The sequence below is a fragment of the Xyrauchen texanus genome, chromosome 41, assembly GCF_025860055.1.
Source record: "Xyrauchen texanus isolate HMW12.3.18 chromosome 41, RBS_HiC_50CHRs, whole genome shotgun sequence".
Taxonomy (NCBI): domain Eukaryota; kingdom Metazoa; phylum Chordata; class Actinopteri; order Cypriniformes; family Catostomidae; genus Xyrauchen; species Xyrauchen texanus.
In genome coordinates this window covers 8,873,104-8,896,265 of record NC_068316.1, presented here as the reverse complement: position 1 = coordinate 8,896,265, position 23,162 = coordinate 8,873,104, and the positions used below count along the sequence as shown (strand labels likewise).

Below are 23,162 nucleotides of genomic sequence, written 5' to 3'. Positions count from 1 at the left end.
AAGAAGTGTTTGAGGCTCCCAAGAGCAGCCCCTAGTGTCACTACATCGACACAATGTCTTGTTTCCTCCATCAGGGAATGGAGGTTACAACAGTAACCAAGACGTTACCCATTGTGATGAATGACTAAAGGAATTTGGCTTGTGTGTTACCTCATATTTATAGCCCTGAAACAGGATGTTATGGCTGAACAATTTCCCAATTCCCCCAACAATAAATAAACAATAAAGACATATGTAAAGGGATCAATGGAAAGGAGGAGGCGAGAACCGGCTTTTCAGTATAAATAATGGTTTAATGGTAAACTTAAAAGAAGACACAAACACACATAAGACGGACATGTCCGCTAACGATCTCTCTCTCCCGCACGGCCCTCTGCAGTCAGCCTTTAAACCTCACGGAGGCATAATTAGCCTAATACGGGACCAGGTGTGTAGTATCACGACCCGGCCCTGCCCTCCGCCCTGCCACAACATATTTTCACAGCCTTCTTTGCTCATATTTACAAAGGGTGCCAATATGTTTGGCCATAACTTTACATCTGAATGACAAATAATATTCAACAACTGTATAAAGAAGGTAAATTTCATTTAGACCCTTAATTTCAAGTACATGGACAGAGTGATATTTTTAAACAGATTTCATGGACTCTCTCAGATCAAGCACAGGTCAGGATCCAGTTGCATAACAGAGTGAAAGCATTATTTTCTATAATACTAAAGCATATATAGTATTTTCGAGAGAGAGATGGTACTTCTCTCAACTGAGAGCTTCAGAAGATCAGTTGCAAGATTCTGCCCACTGCAAGCAGCAGTTTGTTTAAATAATAATAATAATTAAAAAATAAACACTGCACAGAAGTGTGTATCTTATCGGGTTCACGTGCTGGATAAACGCAAGACTGTCTGTGTGCGATACACTCCAAGTGATGGTAGAGATTTAGTGTTGATGGATGCTGCTCGTGACTCCATGTGTCTGTGTGCCGCAGCTCCGAGGACTTGTTGTTTAAATGCTTCTTATGCCACATTGACATTTTAAACCATGAAACCAGACTGAAGCATTAAGAGTGACTACACACTACAGAATGTTCTGATGGAGCATTTGAGAGCTAGTAAAGTGAAAGATGCATTTATGATGAACACTCTTATTTATGCTGAAATCTTCCCCATTTTGCCAAATTACTGACAAGCGACATCCCACAACAGACATTTTGGTAACACTTTAGATTACAGCCCGCAATTTACAGTTTAAGCACACAGAATTTAAAGAGTCCCCTTTTTTTTTTTATTAATAGTGTAATTTCACAGTACATACTTATAGGTATAAAGGAACAATATGCAAAGTTTTGGGAATAAAGGGGTAACAACCTGGAAAATTACAAATAATTTATACTGTATTTTAGGGGGTAACTATTCTAATATTACGGGTATATGACCTTATACTATGCTAAACAAAAATCTTACTTTGAGAACAATTAAGCAAGAACATACACAGCGTACCCTTTTGTAATAACATATAGGCTAAACATATAGGCTACTATAGGTATTTTTTAACAACGGGGTACATAGCATCTGTTATTACAGGATACATTTTTGTTTTCTTCACTATGTCATCTGATGTAGTTTTGTCTCCTTGCCATTGTCGACTTTAGCTTGCTCATTGGGGGCTTAAATGACTATTAATATTCAGAAAATATTATCGAATTAACCGTATTGACACTATTGAATGAGAACACAAAACTTGAACTGAATTGAGTTGAATAATTACATAACTGTCTTGAGCTGCTTTATAGCTGAATTTGAAGTATTTTTCATAATTGGTGCATTTTGAAACATTTCTGATATTTTTCTGTTTATTACTGTCCAGCCACCGGCGACGCGCGGCTGGACTTTGGAGGAGATGGTAGAAGAGGCTCTGCTGGTCTGCGACTCGCCACTCACGGTTTACGTGGCAGAGGAGAAACCTGCCTCACCTCCCGTGGTTTCCTTTGTGTTTTTGTTAACAATAAAGTAAGCTGCATTTGGATCCTCAACTTTCGTCAGCCTTCATTGCCTTACATTCGTGACAAAACCGCTATATAAATAAAAGTGACAAACTTGACATGATGGAGATATTACCTGGTATAAGACCTACTATACTAAACAACAATTGTCTGGGTGCAATTTAGAAAGAACATAAACTGCATACCTTTTTGTAATAATACGTATTATATTATACATATAGGACTAGGTATTTTTTTTATCTACATTGTACATATTCTATTATTACAGGAGACATGATGGAGGTTTTTGCTATATGATTTTATTTAGAAATTAAAATCAAGGCTAAGTGTGTAAATAGATAAAATAACTTGTTCTGCTATTCTGTTTGAATGGAATTGCAGTCCATCAAGCTTCAATGCAGTGGAAAAAATGCTTACCTCTTTCCAGCTATTCCCAGGAAATAAAAACTACAAATACAACATGATAAAACACAACACTTGCATCTCAGTGCTTAGTAGCCTATAATTTATATGTTGTTTTGATAGCAAAGTGCATCTGACTTAGTTTGGTCTTGCATGTTTCTAGGCAATTAAAACTAAATTAATTAATTAATTTAATTACTGGCAAATATACCCCCTTGTTTCACTTAGTTACAGAGTAAGTACAACATCAGCGGCTGTAATTTAAAGTGGTACTTGTTGCCCCCTTGTTTCATGTAGTTACAGAGTAAGTACAACATCTGCGGGCTGTAATTTAAAGTGGTACATGTTACCCCCTTGTTCCAGGTAGTTACAGAGTAATAACAACATCTGCGGGCTGTAATTTAAAGTGGTACTTGTTGCCCCCTTGTTTCATGTAGTTACAGAGTAAGTACAACATCTGCGGGCTGTAATTTAAAGTGGTAATTGTTACCCCCTTGTTTCAGGTAGTTACAGAGTGAGTACAACATCTGCGGGCTGTAATTTAAAGTGGTACTTGTTGCCCCCTTGTTTCATGTAGTTACAGAGTAAGTACAACATCTGCGGGCTGTAATTTAAAGTGGTAATTGTTACCCCCTTGTTTCAGGTAGTTACAGAGTGAGTACAACATCTGCGGGCTGTAATTTAAAGTGGTACTTGTTGCCCCCTTGTTTCATGTAGTTACAGAGTAAGTACAACATCTGCGGGCTGTAATTTAAAGTGGTACTTGTTGCCCCCTTGTTTCATGTAGTTACAGAGTAAGTACAACATCTGCGGGCTGTAATTTAAAGTGGTAATTGTTACCCCCTTGTTTCATGTAGTTACAGAGTAAGTACAACATCTGCGGGCTGTAATTTAAAGTGGTAATTGTTACCCCCTTGTTTCATGTAGTTACAGAGTAAGTACAACATCTGCGGGCTGTAATTTAAAGTGGTAATTGTTACCCCCTTGTTTCATGTAGTTACAGAGTAAGTACAACATCTGCGGGCTGTAATTTAAAGTGGTAATTTTTACCCCCTTGTTTCATGTAGTTACAGAGTAAGTACAACATCTGCGGGCTGTAATTTAAAGTGGTAATTGTTACCCCCTTGTTTCAGGTAGTTACAGAGTAAGTACAACATCTGCGGGCTGTAATTTAAAGTGGTAATTGTTACCCCCTTGTTTCATGTAGTTACAGAGTAAGTACAACATCTGCGGGCTGTAATTTAAAGTGGTAATTGTTACCCCCTTGTTTCAGGTAGTTACAGAGTAAGTACAACATCTGCGGGCTGTAATTTAAAGTGGTAATTGTTACCCCCTTGTTTCATGTAGTTACAGAGTAAGTACATTTGCGGGCTGTAATTTAAAATGATGCTTGTTGCCCCCTTTTTTCCACGTAGTTAGAGAGTAACTACAACATCTGTGGGCTGTAATTTAAAATGATGCTTGTTGCCCCCTTTTTTCCACGTAGTTAGAGAGTAACTACAACATCTGCGGGCTGTAATTTAAAATGATGCTTGTTGCCCCCTTTTTTCCACGTAGTTAGAGAGTAACTACAACATCTGTGGGCTGTAATTTAAAATGATGCTTGTTGCCCCCTTTTTTCCACGTAGTTAGAGAGTAACTACAACATCTGCGGGCTGTAATTTAAAATGATGCTTGTTGCCCCCTTTTTTCCACGTAGTTAGAGAGTAACTACAACATCTGCGGGCTGTAATTTAAAATGATGCTTGTTGCCCCCTTTTTTCCACGTAGTTAGAGAGTAACTACAACATCTGTGGGCTGTAATTTAAAGTAGTACTTGTTACCCCCTTATTCCCCAAACTTTGCAAATTGTTCCCTTATACCTACACATAAGTAATTTATAAGTACACTATTATTACAAAAAGGTACGCTGTAATCTAAAATGTTAACTACATTTTTTCCATCGTTTCAAATGTTGTCATCTTTCACTCTAACACTACTGATTTGGGTTCTGGTTCCATGGAAACCAGGAAGTAATCACGTTCACATAAACAATGGTGAGCAGAATTCAGAGGTAACATTTTTGCTGCGAAATTAGTTTTTATTGTTACTTCACTGATGGTAAGTTTTAGGGTTAGCTTTTGAGTTAGGGATAAACATCTGCAATGGGTTTCGGGTCGGGGTTTGGGGCAGTTTTTCAAGTATATCTTCTTGTTCGTATTTGTAATTAATGAAAATTACATGCGTAAACAGACAACTTCTGTTCACACGAACATGTTTTTGTATGTCTGCACTGTTTTCTATGAAAACACACACTGGACGGATGTCTTTGACTATTTCCCCATGCACGTCTCACAATTATTTTAGCATCTTGCTCAGGACCACTGCATTTTTTTAGACAACATGTCATACATTTGTTGTGCTTCATTTAGCTTTTATAGTGTAGGTGTCACAAAGATTCGATGCTCTAAAAAGGTTCAGGTTGCTTAGAGGACTTTGAGTTACTGTTACACTGTTAAACATGATTACACAATGCTGTAGTGGCGGACAGGCCATTACGACCAAAATTTGGATTGGATTGAGTGACAGCATATTTTTGTTTCTGAAATGACTCAGTATATAATTAAAGATCAGTGATCTTAACTATTAATGGCTTGAGAGAATATGTTGGGCATGTTGATGTTAGGCACAAGACTTAATATTTATATGTCAGCTACTGCCTTTTCCATTAATGGCACCAGGACTGCCATTGGGACAGCGACACAAGGACTTACGGAGATGTCTACCAGCTACTGTGACCAAAAAGAAAATACAATCAGCTTTCTGCTGTTTACCATAGTGCTCCATTGTTGAAAACAATGTCCTCAGTAGATCATAGCATAATATTCAAAATACCAAAGACAGAAAATGTACAGGCTGAATCTATGTGAGACTAACACAAAATGTGGTGCATTTCATTAAATGTCAAAGATGGTTTCATCTTGATGGAAACTGGAATATAAAGCAGCTTATTTTATTGATGGATGTCACCTTTAATGTGGTTTAACATGCCTTGCTTTATTTCCAGGCTTTCTCTCTTTCAGAGAAGAGTTCTCGTGTCTTATTTCTCTAGATATGTATCTGCAGATGAGTGTTTACCTCAATTTACTGTCTTCTGCTGCATTCATGCTGTAAATCAATCCTCATCTGCACAAGCTTTCTTCTGGTGTTGGAATGGGCAGGCATTGTTTTTAGGCAATAGATGGAGCTCAGCAGACACTGCTCTTATCACTAAAGGAGCGACTCCATTGTCTTTCCGAGAATGCATTCTCAACATAAGTTACAACACATGGAGACTGACAACAGTTCATACTTACACACATATTTACACTTGCAAATGACTACATAAGTTGATTTTTCTCTCTACAAAGGCTTGCATGAATGCGCAAGTTTGCCAACTCTGAAAACAGATGCATATTTTGGATTGAGGCCAGATGTAGGCATGGGCAGGGGTGGGCTGAGCCCACCCAAACTTGAGTCTTGCCCAGCCAATCAAACATTTACATTTTTTCAATTTGTGCATTAGTTAAATGCAATATGAGAGTGGGCTGTGTGTGGCAAACACTGAGAGTGGGCTCTAGACTGCCCAACCAATCACAAAGCAGCACCAGATATGAGTAGAGTTCTTCTATTTTTGTCACTGGCTGAAAGCAACGTCACACTCACTGCTGGAAACCAGAGAGTCTGAAACGTCACGCGAGCAAGATCGGTAATAAGAGTTATTTTGGTGCAATGCATGTTTTTAATACAAAAATTATAAAGTAGAGGTCTGTGTGGGATGGATTTTTCAGACTCGCTCCTGCAGGATTCTGTCCATATTTTGTCCCGTCTGCAACTTTCACATTTTATCCTGCTCCTGCCCGCAATACCCTACAGGTAGAGGTCTGCATTAATTTTTTGGTCCCACTGCCGTAAGATTCTGTCCCGCTCCAGTATCATAGGTTATTTTTTTACAATTCCCACCAGAAAAAAAGAGAGAGACAAATCAAGTTTTGTTAACACTCTAACATTGCCATATATCTGATTACACTGTGTAACAATTGTTACTGTATTGTTTTGGTTCTTGGGTAGTAAGTGTTATTTCCTAATTGCTTATGCCTCAAGAAAATGGTTTCCCACAAACTTTGCTTTTGTGACCAGGACAGTGATATTTTGAAATGTACCTATTTTCCAGAACATTCCAGATAGATTCAGTGCTGAGTAAACTTGGAGTAACTTTTAGAACTTTCTAGAACTTTCCAGTAATATAAATATTAGTATAAATACAGGGGCCTTAAGCCCCCAGTTCTGTTTAGTTCCAGGTGCCTAAGTGGATACACATCTGCATTTTTCTGAGATGGTATTAAGAGGCTGCAAGCATCCGGCAGATGCATCTGGCTATGTCTGCAGAAAATGTTTCAAGACAAGAGTGAAAAAGTACTCCTTGGAAGCATTTGCTAAGATGTGTGAGGGCTACAAGGCATATTTCGTCATGCTTCTCGGGGATCAAGACAAACCCTGGGCACCTCATTTCACCTGCGAGCACTGCAAAAAAAATCTGGAAGGTAAGATGGACAATTGTTGCTCGGAATTTTATGTTATAAAATGTGTTAATTCTTCAAATTGTAAAAGTTTTTAATTTTTAAATGTTTTTCAATTTTCAATGTTATTTAAACATGGGTGAAATACATTTCTTTTTGTAGGATGATACAGAGGGGAAAAGAGAGCCATGAAGTTTGCTATCCCAAGAATTTGGCAGGAACCTACTGACCACTCAAGCAACTGCTACTTCTGCATGGTGGACCCTTCCAAACATCAGACTGGCAAGAATGCACCAGCTATCACATATCCAGACCTTCCTTCATCCATCACCCCAGTGCCACACTGCCATGAGCTCCCCGTACCCACTCCTCCAGTCGTCTTAAGAAGAGAGCAGCAAGTCAGAGAGCGAGGAAGACGTAGATCCAGATGACAATTTCAGAGGTGGAGCTGAGGAGAGAAACACATACTACCCCTACCAAAAGGATTTGATTAGAGATCTTGGTCTCACCAAGTCCAATGCCGAGCTTTTGACGTCTTGGCTCAAGCAGTGGAACTTGTTGGATGAAAGTGGGCAAGTCGCAGATCAGAGGAATTTTTTCAGCTTCTTCACCCATCAAGACGGGCTCTGCTTCTGCCACAATGTGACCAGTCTGTTCGAGGCGATCGGAATCGCCTGTAACCAGAATGAGTGGCGCCGCTTTATTGACAGCTCATCCAGGAGCCTCAAAGCTGTGCTGCTCCATAATGGTAACAAGTACCTGTCTCTTCCCCTGACTCACTCGGTGCACCTCAAAGAGGATTACAACTGCATCAAGATCTTGCTGGACACCTTGAAGTATGAGGAGTACATTTTGGAGCTGATTCGTGAAAGTGATTTACAGTATAATCATAAATCTCAAAAAACTACTCACAAATCATTTATTTTCATTTTTGTATTACTTAAACTACTTTACTTTTGCATTGAAAATAACCTTTGGTTCTTACATAGCATTACCTTCCATACATCCATCCATATTCCTGTATACCCTAAATGTATTTACACATATATTTTCACTGGTAAAAATATCAATACCCTTTACTACCCTACAAAGGCCATACTCATTAACTAACATTGAAATTTGATTTTTCATAATTTCATAACTTTATTATGATGACAATATAATTTGTAATGAAAAAAAAAATATGAAGAAAATAAAAGCAAAATAGATGCATTTTAACAGGTATATATATATATATATATATATATATATATATATATATATATATATATATATATATAATCTGTTAGAATATCTTTCGGTGCTTTTACAGCAACATTTAGGGTGATTTTAATATAAGCCCTTGCTATCTGGACGTTTTTGATTACTTGCTTAAAGCACAGTCCTTCTTAATTATTCTTCCGATTCCTGCTGTTTTTTAGTTAATAGGCACATTGATTAAATTATCATCATCTAATTAGTTCGATTAATCAGCCCTGAAAGCAACTATTTTAGCTGACATCTTACTCCGCAGCCTTTTTAACACACAAAAACATCCTTTAAGTGGACACAAAAAATAAAATGTAATAAAAAATAAAAAGCAATATACATTTATATTAGAATTTTATTTACATATGTACAATACAGGTGTGCTACTGTCTATGGCGCTATAGGACACTCGGATTGCACAGCTACAGGTTAGGCCACTGTGGAATTTTCATGGCAGCCAGGCTCAATGTGAAGCATGAATGCTACGTCTTTGGCTTCAGTGGATGGCAAACTTTTAAGTACATTTTAAGTTGCTTAGAGTACCGTTAGTTTACAGTCATTCTGTAACTCAAGGTTACTTATATATAAATGCGGCTTTTCTGCTAGTTTAAAAGCCCCAAAGGAATTGTAACAAACTGCCACATTATAACTAAACAATAAAAAGTACAGTACAGGTTAGTATGATGCATTAAAGCTATAATTTACCCAAAAATGAAAATACTTCTCATGTTGTTCTGAATGACAGTCTCATTCACCACTAACTTTCATTGCATATTTTTTCCATTTAATACAAGTGAATTTTTACTGTGGCTTACATCCTGGCTAACATCTCTTTTTGTGTTCCACAAAAAAAAAAAAAAAAAAAAAAAAAAAACAGGTTTAGAAAGACATAAGGGTGAGTAAATGATGACAGAATTTTAATTTTTTGTGAAAACTATCCTTTTAAGTGACTTAACACAGCAAAGGAAGGATGGAAAGTCCTCCTGTAGCATTACATGAAAAGTATGAAAGACGTCTAAAAAGGAGATGAGAATCAGATTATGAAGGTGTGAGATGGGAAAAAAATGTGGGAGATACGATGAGAAAGAAAACAGACAGAGGCAGAAATCCCCTTCCTTCGAGATTAGAGATCGCTGGGTGATTAGCGGTCCACAACTCTGTTCTGAAACAGACTCTGTCGTATATAAATATATAACGATGTGTGGAATCCTGTTAAATCTGTCCTGTCAGAGTTCATTTCTGGGGAGACAGCAGTGGGAACAGATTACTGGTGAGAAGCTTAGAAAACCAATTCTACTGCTTGCAGTTAGAGTGTAGGGAACAGTGCACCCAGGCGAAGACTATAATCTGCCTCTGGCATGGATTTTGCCCCAGATTTTGGTGCCAGAACAAAAATCCTCTTTCAGTCAATGCCCGATTAAAAAAAAACAAAAAAACACCAATATTAAAACCAACCTTTCACCTTTAAAAATAAAGGAAGGGAGAGGCATCCGTGATTTTTGACAGTTCCCTAAATCATTGGTAGATGTGATTTCTCTAATGAGAATTTAATCTACTAGAATCCTCTGACATAACGACACTTCCGTTTAAAGAGGACATCGCAAAAACTGGAAAACTTTGGAATCATCAAAAATCATTGGCCCATATGCTGCCTTCAAGTCATGTCGGAATTCTCATATTCACAAAATAAGCACAGTGGCTCAGTGGGAAGCACTGTCGCCTCACAGCAACAAGGTCCGAGTTTTGAGTCCCAGCTCAACTGGGCCTTTCTGTGTGGAGTTTGCATGTTCCCCCCGTGTTTGCGAGGGTTTCGTCAGGGTACTCCGGTTTCCCTCACAGTCCAATGACATGCAGGTTAAGATAATTGGAGATAGCAAATTGCCCGTAGGTGAGTGTGAACGTGTATACGTGTATTGCCCTGTGATGGACTGGCCACCTGTCCGGGGTGTTTCCCTGCCTTCATTGTGCTACATTGTGAAGGAGGTGTAACAGAAAACAAACTATGAAACAACTGATCAATACTTTAAAGGGATAGTTCCCTCAAAAATCTAAATTCTCTCATCATTTACATCATTTACCAGATGTGGATGACTTTCTTCTGCAGAACACGAAAAAACTTTTCCTTGATAAAAATGCAGAGACTGTGAAAATCTTTTCCTCTCAGTCTCTGCTTAGATCACAAATAAATATATATTATTTGAGAGAGCACTTCTATCTAACCATTTAAGACAAACTAGCAGTTTGAGTGTTTCCTGATATTACCTTTTTTCCTATTGAAGGGTCTGTCACCCCATCACAGTCTAAACACACTGAATATTTTCTATCACATTTAATCAGCTTAGAGCCAGTTCAGATTTCACACACATCTATGTTTAGCTGAAGGTAGGAAAAGCATCCACCTAGTTCATTACAGCTCTGGGAAATCTTGTGTGAATGAGTTCCATAGCTACATTTGAGAACAAGGTGATTCCAGTGATGCAGGAAGTTAAAATAGCATTTCAACACATTTCATGTCTCTTATTTACCAGTACAGTGCAATCTTTAGTACTGCATGACTTACTAACCTTTGGACTAGAGGGTTCTTCTCTGGTGATGTCCGTTTACACTAGTGATAGACCGATATACAGTAATAGCTCAGCCGATTGTCATTGCAAAAATCACTCAGAAAAGTGTATTTTTAAGCAGATAATATGATGTTTAGCATATTCAATTCTTAAAGAAATGTACATTTATAAAACATTGTCAAATAAAAAAACATGTGCTAATACTTTGCAAAGTCACAATGACCATCTCTTGACAGTGAATCAGCCATCAGATATTGATGAGTGGGTAGACGACTACTTAAAGTTGATATGACAGCCAACAGCTACACAAGTTAAGACTGAACACATTTTTACTCCAACTACCACTTAAAATTGTTGTTTTTTTCCATCTGAATTGCTTGTTTCAGTAGTTATTTTATTGCATCCAATGGAGAATGGAAACCAGAAAACAGCCCAAAGGCAATCAGAATTATCATGGCATCGCCCATTGGTTGTTCAGGAAAACTGTGGATATCAACATCATACCAGCCACCCTGCACTCTCTCTCTAGATATTGGTATCAGCATCAGTCATTGAAAAACCCATATCGGTCGACCACCAGTTAGTACATCACAAGAGATTTACAAGTCTTCTGATCCACTGGGTGTTTTCAAAACAGAATTATCTGGTTCATTGTTTTTCAAAGTGTCAATTTTTCCCACAAATGTGTGTAAATTCCCCTCATTAGTTGACTGAAAAAACGCTGCCTGTGCTATCTAATAGGATCCCTTCTGTAAGGAGTGACACAATGCTTCCCTGCTGAAAAAGCTGTTTACAGGCCTGTCAATCCTTTTTGATTCCAGTCATCTGCTTGGCTGGTGCCAACATCTCCCCGACAATACGATAACGTGCAAATCAGATAAACAGGGTGTGACAACCCCACAATACATCTCCCAAGATAAGCACAAACAAACAAAAAATCAACAACCAGGCATTCCTTGTGAGCAGAAATCTGAAAATAAGATATTTTGTAGGAAGGAAACAAGAAAAAGACAGCAATCAGTTACCACAGTGCTTTTGCACCTACATGGCCCTTCTTGTCAGGGAGCTATGATCATAATCTGAGATGAATAGCTGGATGTAGGGGGAGGTCAGTGTGAGAACACCTCCAGGGGCAGCGTAGAGATGAGGAAGGGGGAGGGTGTCATCAATAATAGTGCAGGTAAGGAGGACTTAGGCAAGGTCAGGGCAAATGCCCTCCCCAAAAAGTCACACACATACACAGACATACATAAATAGCTCAGAGTGCAATGTCAGTCCATTTCTGTGCATTCCAGCTCACCAGAACAGGATTCCCGGCGTGAAAAGGCCCAAATTCTCTCATGGCGCTCCGTCCAGAGTCACCCGGAACTGGGTTGTAAGATGCAGTCTAGTCGAAGAGACAGGTCCAGAGTTGTGTTTGATAATCTGCTCTCTGAGAGAGAGTCCTTCATCTATCAATGCATGTCCTCCGCCACCTTCCAGATAGGCTCCAGGATAGAGAACCAACACAGAGAGAGAGCAAGCTAGAGCACTGGCTAATCGGTTGCACTTTTTGACTCTTCAGCATTGCTCAAGCTCAGTTCAGTCAAATACAGTCCGTTTCTGACCTCTCTTCTACTCGTTCTATTGCCTTTCTCTTGTGCACAGTTGTTCGGCTATTCACTCCTCGCCCTCCTCTACGTAGGTGGAGGGGAACCAACCCACCTGTGGATGAGACAGAACAGAGGGAACATGTGATTAGAAGAGAAGGTTGTGGGGGTATTACAGAGGATTCGCGTCTCTCCATTGCATGGATAACATTGAGGATGTGGCAGCTGCGAGAGTAGGGGAGTGAAGTCAGTGCTGGGATGGTTAAGCACATCAAATGGCTGCACAGGGGCCTGAGCAATAATATCCAACAGGTCAGAATTACAGGGCTGTTTTTATCTGATCATCAAAATAATTGAGAGGGAGACATAGATAGAGATGGAGAGAGAGGAATGGCATCACTGCTTCTGTCAACAACAGCCAAGAGCTTCATGACATGACTAAGCAGAGAATATGCATCGCCAACCGATCTAATAGGGTTGGGTGATTAATCGCATTTTATTTTCAATTACGATTTTGGCTTCCAACGATTATGAAAACAGGATAATCGATATAAAATGATTAATGTGCTGCATTCCGTTTCGTAAAGAAAAGCCAATGAGTTATATATTTAAAGCATCCTTTATTAAAGTTAAAATAATAAGGAAGCTGGTTATGAAAATAAACTCTGTGTCTATGAGTTGCGTGAAGTGATCAGGGAAGAGATTGAATCTTCTCCCGGCTTATGCACACCCTGGCACGGGAACGTTTGTCACTCGCACGCATTTGCTGCAGCTGGATTATAACGTGATGGCTCGTGACGTAGTGAATCATAATATACAAGTATGTGTCACGTTCACTGTGTGTATCTTATCATGAAGAAAATTAAGAAGAGAAACTTTGTTTTTTTGTGAGTTAAAAATAGATCAAACTGAACCTAAAGATGAGCGAGTGTAGTCTTAGCCCATTATACTGGAACAAAATGTGTTTTTGATTAGTCTTTTTTGGCTTGTTTTCAAAAATAATATCTAAAACTCTATTAAACAATGTACTTTTACTTTAGGAGCTATACTGCATAAGAAACAATTGTCCCGTTTAGCGATGCATATTCTCTGCTTAGTCATGTCATGAAGCTCATGGCTGTTGTTGATAGAAGCAGGACAAGTGGACTTTTGAATGGGGCAAGTGAAATAATTTTACTTGCCGGACCGGACAAGTAGACAGATTAAAACAGCATTAACAAAAAATAACCGGCTATATATATATAGAATACAGCTGTTACTAGATCGCTAGCGAATTATAAAATGACATGCTCTGGATTACATTCATCTGCAGAATTGTCACTGGCCTATACTGTATATATATATATATATATACAGTATAGGCCAGTGACAATTCTGCAGATGAAAGTAATCCAGAGCATGTCATTTTATAATTCGCTAGCGATCTAGTAACAGCTGTGCCCCATTTTGATTGACAGGCGGCGTATATGCGTGTGCTGAACATGCGCGAATGTTCCTAAAATACTTGTGCTAATGCGTGCCTGAACAGTCAAATACATTTCAAAATGCCGCCAAAATTCATGTAAACACAGAGAGTGATATCTAAGGTGAATGTAAACAGTGGAGAAAAAAGTGGATTTGTATTAAAATGTCGGACTTGTAAGCATAAATGTAAGCTAATAGACCTGCTGCTGTCTAGTGTAGTGTGTGATTATAACAATCAAACAACAATAACATGAACATTAGAAAACACTCACTGCTCTTGACTGGGTAACTTTAGTAGCTTTAAAAATAATGAATTTATTATAGTCATACAGTGAAGGCCTGTAGTAGTTTTATGTTGCATTGCAATTCTGAATGTTTACTTGAACACTTGATAGCCTACTGCTGTTAAAAACTTTTAAAGCAGTTTAAAAAATATAATTTTCATAGTTTGACTTCTATTATTTTGAATCTATTTCTATTCATTGTTGTTTTTTATTGTTATTTTATTACCAACTCTTTACTAGTCTTGAATAATTACTTAAGAACTTGAAACCATTCTTCAATAACCACAAATACAATATGTGAAGAAAATGTAGTAAATTCACAGGGAGGCAGGGGAAACTGTTCAAAACACTGATCCCAAGATCTATTACTAGCATTCATAAAAAAGCCCTGAACATTTTTTTTTTTCACTAAATTACAGTTAGATCCTCCCTGATGAACCTATTATAGAACAGCTAAGGGGGCTCAAAAACATTTTATGGTTCAATGTGCTTAAAGTACAAATAAGCTTTTTGGCTCAGTGTGAAAGAATGCTGTTTAATTCAATGGTGACGCCACATTTTCTGTATGGCACAAGCCTTCTGATGTTCTTTTACGCAGTTTTTCACTGTGACAAATGAAGGTGCTCTGTGAATATAAATATATAAAATACATTTTTCATAAACTTTTCCACTTAGCTATGTATCTTTGCATTGACTTCTATTGTCCTTGTGAATTAATTAACTTTGTAACATATATAAAAATGTATTTAATTATAACATAAATAGGAAGGTGCCTGCTACTTTGTTAAAATACATTAGGCCTATATATTAAATATTTTGCTATCTAAATTTCTGTCACCAGATATCATCTTCCCTCTGAGTTCTATTGTTCTTAAATGCACCTTTAAATACAATAATACATTTATAATGTATGTATTTAATAATTATGTAATTATAGATTTATTATATAGTTATTTATTTTTTATAGCTAAATATAATATATAACAAATTATAAAGTATTAATAATTATTATTAATACTATTAAGTTGTAGTCATTTTTTGCATTTGAATATGTTAAAAAGCTTATAAAACAAGCTCCCCTTGAACTTCGTTTCTTTTTATCCTTCTTTTGTTATTGTAAAATGATGGTTCTATGTAATTTTTTTATTATTTTTTAAATGTGATGCCATACAGTATACCTGTTGTAACGTCTTTGGTCCTGTTTTGTCTTAATTGTTGGTATAAATAGTAAGTAAATAAGCAAAAAATGTAAACGAAAATAATATTGACTAGCTTTTGACTATATTTTTCAGCTAATTTGTCCCCACAGTTTGCCTAGGTCAGAGACACCCACCAACACACACTCACCCGGCCATTGACTTCTCCCCTCCACCAGCCATTGGCTCCAGTTTTGCTGTAGATTTTCACCACTTCGCCCTCCTGCAAGGACAGTTCCCGCATGTCCCTGGAGCTGAAGTCATAACGGGCGATCGCCACACCCATCACCTTAGAAGTGAACACTGCACAGACAAGAAGAAAGGATATTAGGCACTAAAATATCTAAGGACAATAAGTAAGATGATAACCACACAAAAGTAAACACGGACAGACAAACAGAGAGGATGGATGTAACATATTCTTTGAGTCAGGCTGTAGAGTCTCTCTGAGAACTCTTGTAATCACAGCACTCATTCATGTGTTTGGCTGCCATTGAATATCCACTCTAAATAAATTATTTCAGCAAATCTGGGACGGGTCCAATCACTGCTAAAGTGGCTGTTTTGATTATGTCTTGAGATGTGTCAACAGCATAATCCGCTAGGTTAATTACATTTCAGAAGATTTTTCCTAAAAAAAAAAAAGAAAGCATTCCTTATACTTGCTCAATGTCTTCTCAGAGTGCTCGGGACATTTGGTTGTGCATTTTGGAGAATTCACTAACAATGAATTGAGGCCACTAATAAAGTTATTATTTGCATGCGCTCTGTTCTCTTTTAGTCTTTTAAGTAATTAGGCAAATCGGGTAATGGCACAATTAGTGATTAATGATAGTTCCTGATCTTACTGGTCAGTTCTGATTGCTAGTGAGTGGAGGATGCAACAGACCACCATGATCTGGAAAATATGACTTGTACTGTACAGCATCGCACCACCACTGTGATCCAGACACCTAAATCTGCTTTTTAAAATATGGAAAGTGAACCCGACTACACCACACGTCTGGATAATTGCCAAGTTATAACACTGTTCTATATCTTTTCATCATCATTTGATCAATTATTGCTGCTATTATCATTAAAAATAAAATAAAAATTAGTTTACATTTTTATAACTTTTCTCCCCAATTTGAAATGCCCAATTTCCAATGTACTCTAAGTCCTCGTGGTCAAGTAGTGACTCGCCTCAATTCAGGTGGTGGAGGACGAATCTCAGTTGGCTCCATGTCTAAGACCGTCAATCTGTGCATCTTATCACTTGGCTTGTTGAGTGTGTTACCGTGGAGACGAAGCACGTGATAAGGCCCACGCTATTCTCCGCAGCATCCACGCACAACTCACCATGCACTCCACCAAGAGCGAAAACCACACATTATAGCTACCACGATGAGGTTACCCCATGTGACTTTACCCTCCCTAGCAACCGTGCCAATTTGGTTGCTTAGGAGACCTGGCTTGAGTCACTTAGTACACCCTAAATTCAAACTCGTGACTCCAGGGGTGTTATGAAACATCTATTTGTAATCCTTTCTGCAGGCAGTAATAGCTAGTGTTGGGAAAGTGAATCCACTACCATCCATTACAAATTAATTCTCAAAAAATATAATCAGATAGCATAACCGTTTACTTCATCAAAAAAGTAATCACATTAATAATTACTTTAAAGTTTATACTTTTCAAACAAGTTTTGTTTTTCAGCACAAATAATTAAAAATGTCTATATTTCCAGAAGTATAAACATAATTATGAAAATATGAATTAAAAATTATTTTAAATGTATTATACATAAATAATACTTTAGAAATACTGTATGTGTTACCCAAGTAATTTAGTTAAAACTCATTATCACTAATTTCTTTAATGAGACGTTGTTTTATCGGACTACAGATGCTCTGCGGAATTTGTGAACGTTAGCCAGAGAAGCTCGGCCTTTCGCCAAATGTGTGTTGATGAGATCCCATCGCGGTGCCAGGGTGCTTTCTCTTCAGCTGTTGTACTTGCACTGACAGAGAACTGGCTACAAGTGAGCTGTCATCAAGCTCAAAGTGAGAAATTAGTAAAAGAGGGAGAAAAATTTTAAAAAGTTAGATTCCTTTCTTTTCATCACAGCTCCTTTGATGAAAACAACCCATAGTTACAGATCTAATAAGCTAACTGCCTGAAATCAGATGTGATGAGTCATAGTGCCTGTCAGTCAGTGTTGTGTGGATGACAAAGGACATATGGTGCATGCAGCTATGGTGTGGAACACACATCAAACCAAAAAAAACTGTAACTATGTATCTATAAACAGAAACAAACTGAAATGGAAGGTTGGGTAAAACGAAGATGGTGAAGTGAAAGCATGGCAGATTCTGAACTCCCTGTTATGACCTTCACATAATAGGATGAATGGATTAGAAAAGGTGTATCTGTACCTGACCAGAATGGGGCGGTAGAGGGAGGGACAAAGCTGTAGCTGGCGAGAGATAGATAAGACAGCCCGCAGAGCAATGGGACTGAGGTAGGCGTAGCAGGGCGAGGCATGGTTGGGGTAGGTGTAGAGAGAAAAGAAGCAAAGAAAACGATGTTTAACTGAAATGTAACATTTGCAGGCCATGCAAGCAAAAAATATTCTGATTGTTAATTATCCGTGCATTTCCTCGCCATCCGGTTCCCTCAAATCAGCATGCATCAACGGCTTAATCTAAGGGCCTTCCACCAGTTTTATACAGTAGGATAGGAATACAAGTGGCCAATTGCCAGTTCTGGAATATTTCTATTCATGACCAGTTCCACCGAGAACCATCATTGTGGTTTGTGTTTACTAGTAGCGTCTGTGCTCAGCTGCGGCAGCAAAGTGAGTTCTCCCAGCCATCTGATGCTCCATCTGACCGACTTGGCCCAGAGTGTCACGGACCCTCAGCGTGTCAGCAACACGCTCATGTTTCCTCATTCACTCTACTGTGGAAGCAATATGGGATTCATTGTCTAACAACTAACAACGCCTCGATGAACATTGAACAACATGCCAGTTAGAGGTGTGTTTGACCACGTTTCTCACAATACTGAATATAATACAACACAGGCTTAAGTCAGAGCCATGATGTAGTGGTTAACACATGTAAACTTGAGACCTTGAGCCTGGGTGCATTTGTTGGAAATCCAGGTTTGAGCTTGGCCATTCTCACTCTCCTCCGCAAAAGTTTCATGTCACTTTGTACTGTTTTTTCTAATAAAAGTGGCGTAAAAAGTGCCTACTTGGAATTGTGATGTATTTTGGAATGACAAAGTATATTCATTTTATTGCTCTTTATTAAATTACTGTTAACTATTGGCAATATTATATAGAGGCTGCATTACATTTAACATTAGCTAAAAGTAGCAGCTAAATAACCATTTGGCTATTGGTTAACATTAACCAACAGTGACTATTAGTGACATCCCCTGAAAAGGAAAGTTGTTTCAAATTTGTGGAGCAAGTTATTATATTTTTATGAAAGTTTAAAGACATTTTCTTTTCTTTAAAATTACATGCATTGATTAATCATGCACAATAATACCAGGGAGTGTATTTAGATAATAAATTATGGTCAATTTTGACCAATCGTGAGTCGTTATGTCAGTAAAGCCGTTCCATCAGCACGGTTCTCTGTCCTGAGTATGGTGAGCAAACAGTGCTGAGAAATCCGAGCTGGGAATGCTTCATAATCATACCATAACAAACCATGCCCAATTGGAAATGCAACTGGAAATGTTACTCACCGTGCTCAGGACCGTTCAGGTCTGTTTGAATACCACAGTATTATATATGCACAGAGTTACCTGACATAGCTCTCAAACCCTTCTTGTTTTAATTTCCCTTGCTCATCTATTCGCTTTCTGGCAAGTGGTTCGACTGAACTCCGACTGGGTTCAGAAGCATCACAGTCTCTCTCAGGGTCTTTCTTAAACATCTGTTCAAAGATTTAAAGGGACAGCCCAAGCTGAGACTAACCGAGCCCATGAATTTATTCATGAGCACATGCTGTTTCTCCAAAAGGCCTCATCTATGACCACTATCCAACCTGTGATGTCCAAGCTGCTGATGAGCATCAGGCAGAAACTTTAGATTCCACCCACGTCACTCCAGAATCGCTCAAAAAAGCCAAACACACTAGTCCACCCACTATTCTGTAACTCTCTAGCCTGCTTCCCCATCTTCGGCACGATGTGGATTTACCGTCCATACCACATGGCTCAGTACTATACATTTGTTGGTATACAAGTATAAATGCTGCAAAACCGACAGCATCCCCACTGCTTCATGTATATAAATAAATATAAAGGAGGTAGGGATGTACAAAATACTGGTACTTTGGTACCAAGTCCATACTAAGATTAAAAAGATGTAATCTTTCTGCAATACAGGATACAGACTCAATTCTGTACCTGTGCATTGTCTGATTGACAGGGTCAGCTTTTTAATTGCATGCTTAAGTGCGCCTCTCACATACCTTGACATATTGATTCAAGTAAACACAATCAGCTATTACTTCTGTTGGTTAAGCCTATGTAAAAAAGCAGGGGAATAATCAGATATGTGTTGTATAGGATATACAGTATACAGTACATTGGATATTGAAAATATTGGACGTAAATGCAACCTAATAGACCAGCTGCCTTCTTAATGTATTATATCTTATAATCATACATTCTTTTTTCTATTTCACAATTTTTATTGAATGCTTGATACTGCTGTTAGACCATGATCAAAGTGAACACAAACAAGCTATGGCTCCCAGTTCCAACTAATAGTAGTCAACTACAGGAGGTACCTGAGCAGAAGTGTAGGCATTTTAAGACAATTTCACTTCTGCAGTGCAGATTTTCTGTTGAAACTCCTTAGCTGTATGGTGCCTACACAGGGTCATGTTACTACTTAGAGTAGATGCCCTTGCTGCTTAACCTCAACATTGACCCTCAGAGCTCCGTATGTGGTATTTCCTGACCACTTGCAAGGTTTAAGGTCTTGTGCAGAGGTTTACATGAAAGACTTCTGCACAACTGGCAGCTGTCTCAAAACAATTGCACATGATTTGCATTTATTGGCACATAAGCAGAAAGAAAGAAAAAAAAAAAAGGAATCCAAAACGAAGAAAGCTGTGCAGCATGGGAATGGACCTTGGAGATGAGGGAAAATAAAGAGAAAATAGCAGTGATGCATGCTGGGAAATCCAGTCACTTTTGTCCTTTTTGTTTGTTTAGTGAAGTTTTTGAGTGACATCTCCTCAAGACGAAAAGACAGCTTTGCAATCTGTCAGCATTTCCCAATTGTGACAAGACCCTCGCCTAGCGTTAGACTGCCCTCTCTCCCGGATCTCTCACAGTGACATATGGAGCTACAATAAAATCTCATCAATGCGCCATGAACTCTCAGATCACATTCTAAGCACAGCTTCAGGGTTTACTAAAAGGCCCTGGTAAAAGATTTTAACTCCTTACTCTATCGCAGCTGGGAAACAACACTCCAGGAAGCTTATATATATCGGAGATTCACAAAAGTTTTCATCAACCACAAAACCATGATAAGTTCTCTAAGCTTCCTTTAGTAAGCAAGAAACATAATTTACGCAAGTACATTAACACGTGAATGTAGAAAAATAATGCTAAAACATTGCAAGCTTGCTGTCCCATTATTTATAGTTACATGCGTATGCATGTTACTGTAGTGGTAACAAACCTCAGTACTCAAGGGGAAGATAGAGTTAACTTCATATATCTGCGATATACATTGGCCTTAACTGAATAATACTTTTCTGAGTGCCAATACAGTGAGGAAAATAAGTATTTGAACACCCTGCTATTTTGCAAGTTCTCCCACTTAGAAATCATGGAGGGGTCTGAAATTGTCATCGTAGGTGCATGTCCACTGTGAGAGACATAATCTAAAAAAAAAAATCCAGAAATCACAATGTATGAATTTTTAACTATTTATTTGTATGATACAGCTGCAAATAAGTATTTGAACACCTGAGAAAATCAATGTTAATATTTGGTACAGTAGCCTTTGTTTGCAATTACAGAGGTCAAACTTTTCCTGTAGTTTTTCACCAGGTTTGCACACACTGCAGTAGGGATTTTGGCCCACTCCTCCACACAGATCTTCTCTAGATCAGTCAGGTTTCTGGGCTGTCGCTGAGAAACATGGAGTTTGAGCTCCCTCCAAAGATTCTCTATTGGGTTTAGGTCTGGAGACTGGCTAGGCCACGCCAGAACCTTGATATTCTTCTTACAGAGCCACTCCTTGGTTATCCTGGCTGTGTGCTTCGGGTCATTGTCATGTTGGAAGACCCAGCCTCGACCCATCTTCAATGCTCTAACTGAGGGAAGGAGGTTGTTCCCCAAAATCTCGCAATACATGGCCCCGGTCATCCTCTCCTAAATACAGTGCAGTCAGCCCTGTCCCATGTGCAGAAAAACACCCCCAAAGCATGATGCTACCACCCCCATGCTTCACAGTAGGGATGGTGTTCTTGGGATGGTACTCATCATTCTTCTTCCTCCAAACACGGTTAGTGGAATTATGACCAAAAAGTTCTATTTTGGTCTCATCTGACCACATGACTTTCTCCCATGACTCCTCTGGATCATCCAAATGGTCATTGGCAAACTTAAGACAGGCCTTGACGTGCTGGTTTAAGCAGGGGAACCTTCCGTGCCATGCATGATTTCAAACCATGACGTCTTAGTGTATTACCAACAGTAACCTTGGAAACGGTGGTCCCAGCTCTTTTCAGGTCATTGACCAGCTCCTCCCGTGTAGTTCTGGGCTGATTTCTCACCTTTCTTAGGATCATTGAGACCCCACGAGGTGAGATCTTGCATGGAGCCCCAGTCTGAGGGAGATTGACAGTCATGTTTAGCTTCTTCCATTTTCTAATGATTGCTCCAACAGTGGACCTTTTTTCACCAAGCTGCTTGGCAATTTCCCGTAGCCCTTTCCAGCCTTGTGGAGGTGTACAATTTTGTCTCTAGTGTCTTTGGACAGCTCTTTGGTCTTGGCCATGTTAGTAGTTGGATTCTTACTGATTGTATGGGGTGGACAGGTGTCTTTATGCAGCTAATGACCTCAAACAGGTGCATCTAATTTAGGATAATAAATGGAGTGGAGGTAGACATTTTAAACGCAGACTAACAGGTCTTTGAGGGTCAGAATTCTAGCTGATAGACAGGCGTTCAAATACTTATTTGCAGCTGTATCATACAAATAAATAGTAAAAAAAATCATACATTGTGATTTCTGGATTTTTTTTTTTAGATTATGTCTCTCACAGTGGACATGCACCTACGATGACAATTTCAGACCCCTCCATGATTTCCAAGTGGGAGAACTTGCAAAATAGCAGGGTGTTCAAATACTTATTTTCCTCACTGTATGTCTTGTGCAGTGCATGGGGCAAAAATGTTATTTGTATATTTATAGTACAGTTACCTCTTACTGTATATGTCTAAATAACAAGGAAGATTTGATTCTCCATTTCATGACCCCTTTAAGGTGCGGTCACATTTACCTTCGCAAGATGAAATTCTGCTGTCAAAATACAGTCATCTCAATGAATCCGTTGGTGGAAAATGTCCCCATGCAGATTTCGCAGATAAAGAGAGGCTACTTGGCATTCATTTTTTTGATGGTTTCAAACGCACTCAACATCCACCCATGCCTTCACTCGCTGAATTTCGGTGTGTAAAGGTATATGTGACCGCACTTTTAGAACGCAACAATGCAGGAGACTGTGCTTCATTCCGTAGTATTGGCATGATGTAGACAGAAGTATTTGTATTCACATACTAAAATTGAGTATATTTTGGTCCTTATACTCAGGGTGAAAAATGTATCTTTACTAGTGCTGTCAGTC

General features: G+C 38.6%; 1 protein-coding gene across 1 annotated transcript in view; it reads right to left on the bottom strand.

Moving 5' to 3' along the window:
- Positions 1-9,067: 9,067 nt before the first annotated feature.
- Positions 9,068-23,162, bottom strand: part of LOC127634342 (guanine nucleotide exchange factor VAV3-like) — a 107,093-nt gene continuing 92,998 nt past the window's right edge. The window contains exons 26-27 of the mRNA XM_052113854.1: positions 15,437-15,588; positions 9,068-12,456 (exon numbers count right to left, since the gene is read on the bottom strand). Coding sequence (XP_051969814.1) covers positions 12,412-12,456; positions 15,437-15,588 — 197 coding nt within the window. The 3' untranslated portion in view covers positions 9,068-12,411. The remainder of the gene's footprint in view (positions 12,457-15,436; positions 15,589-23,162) is intronic.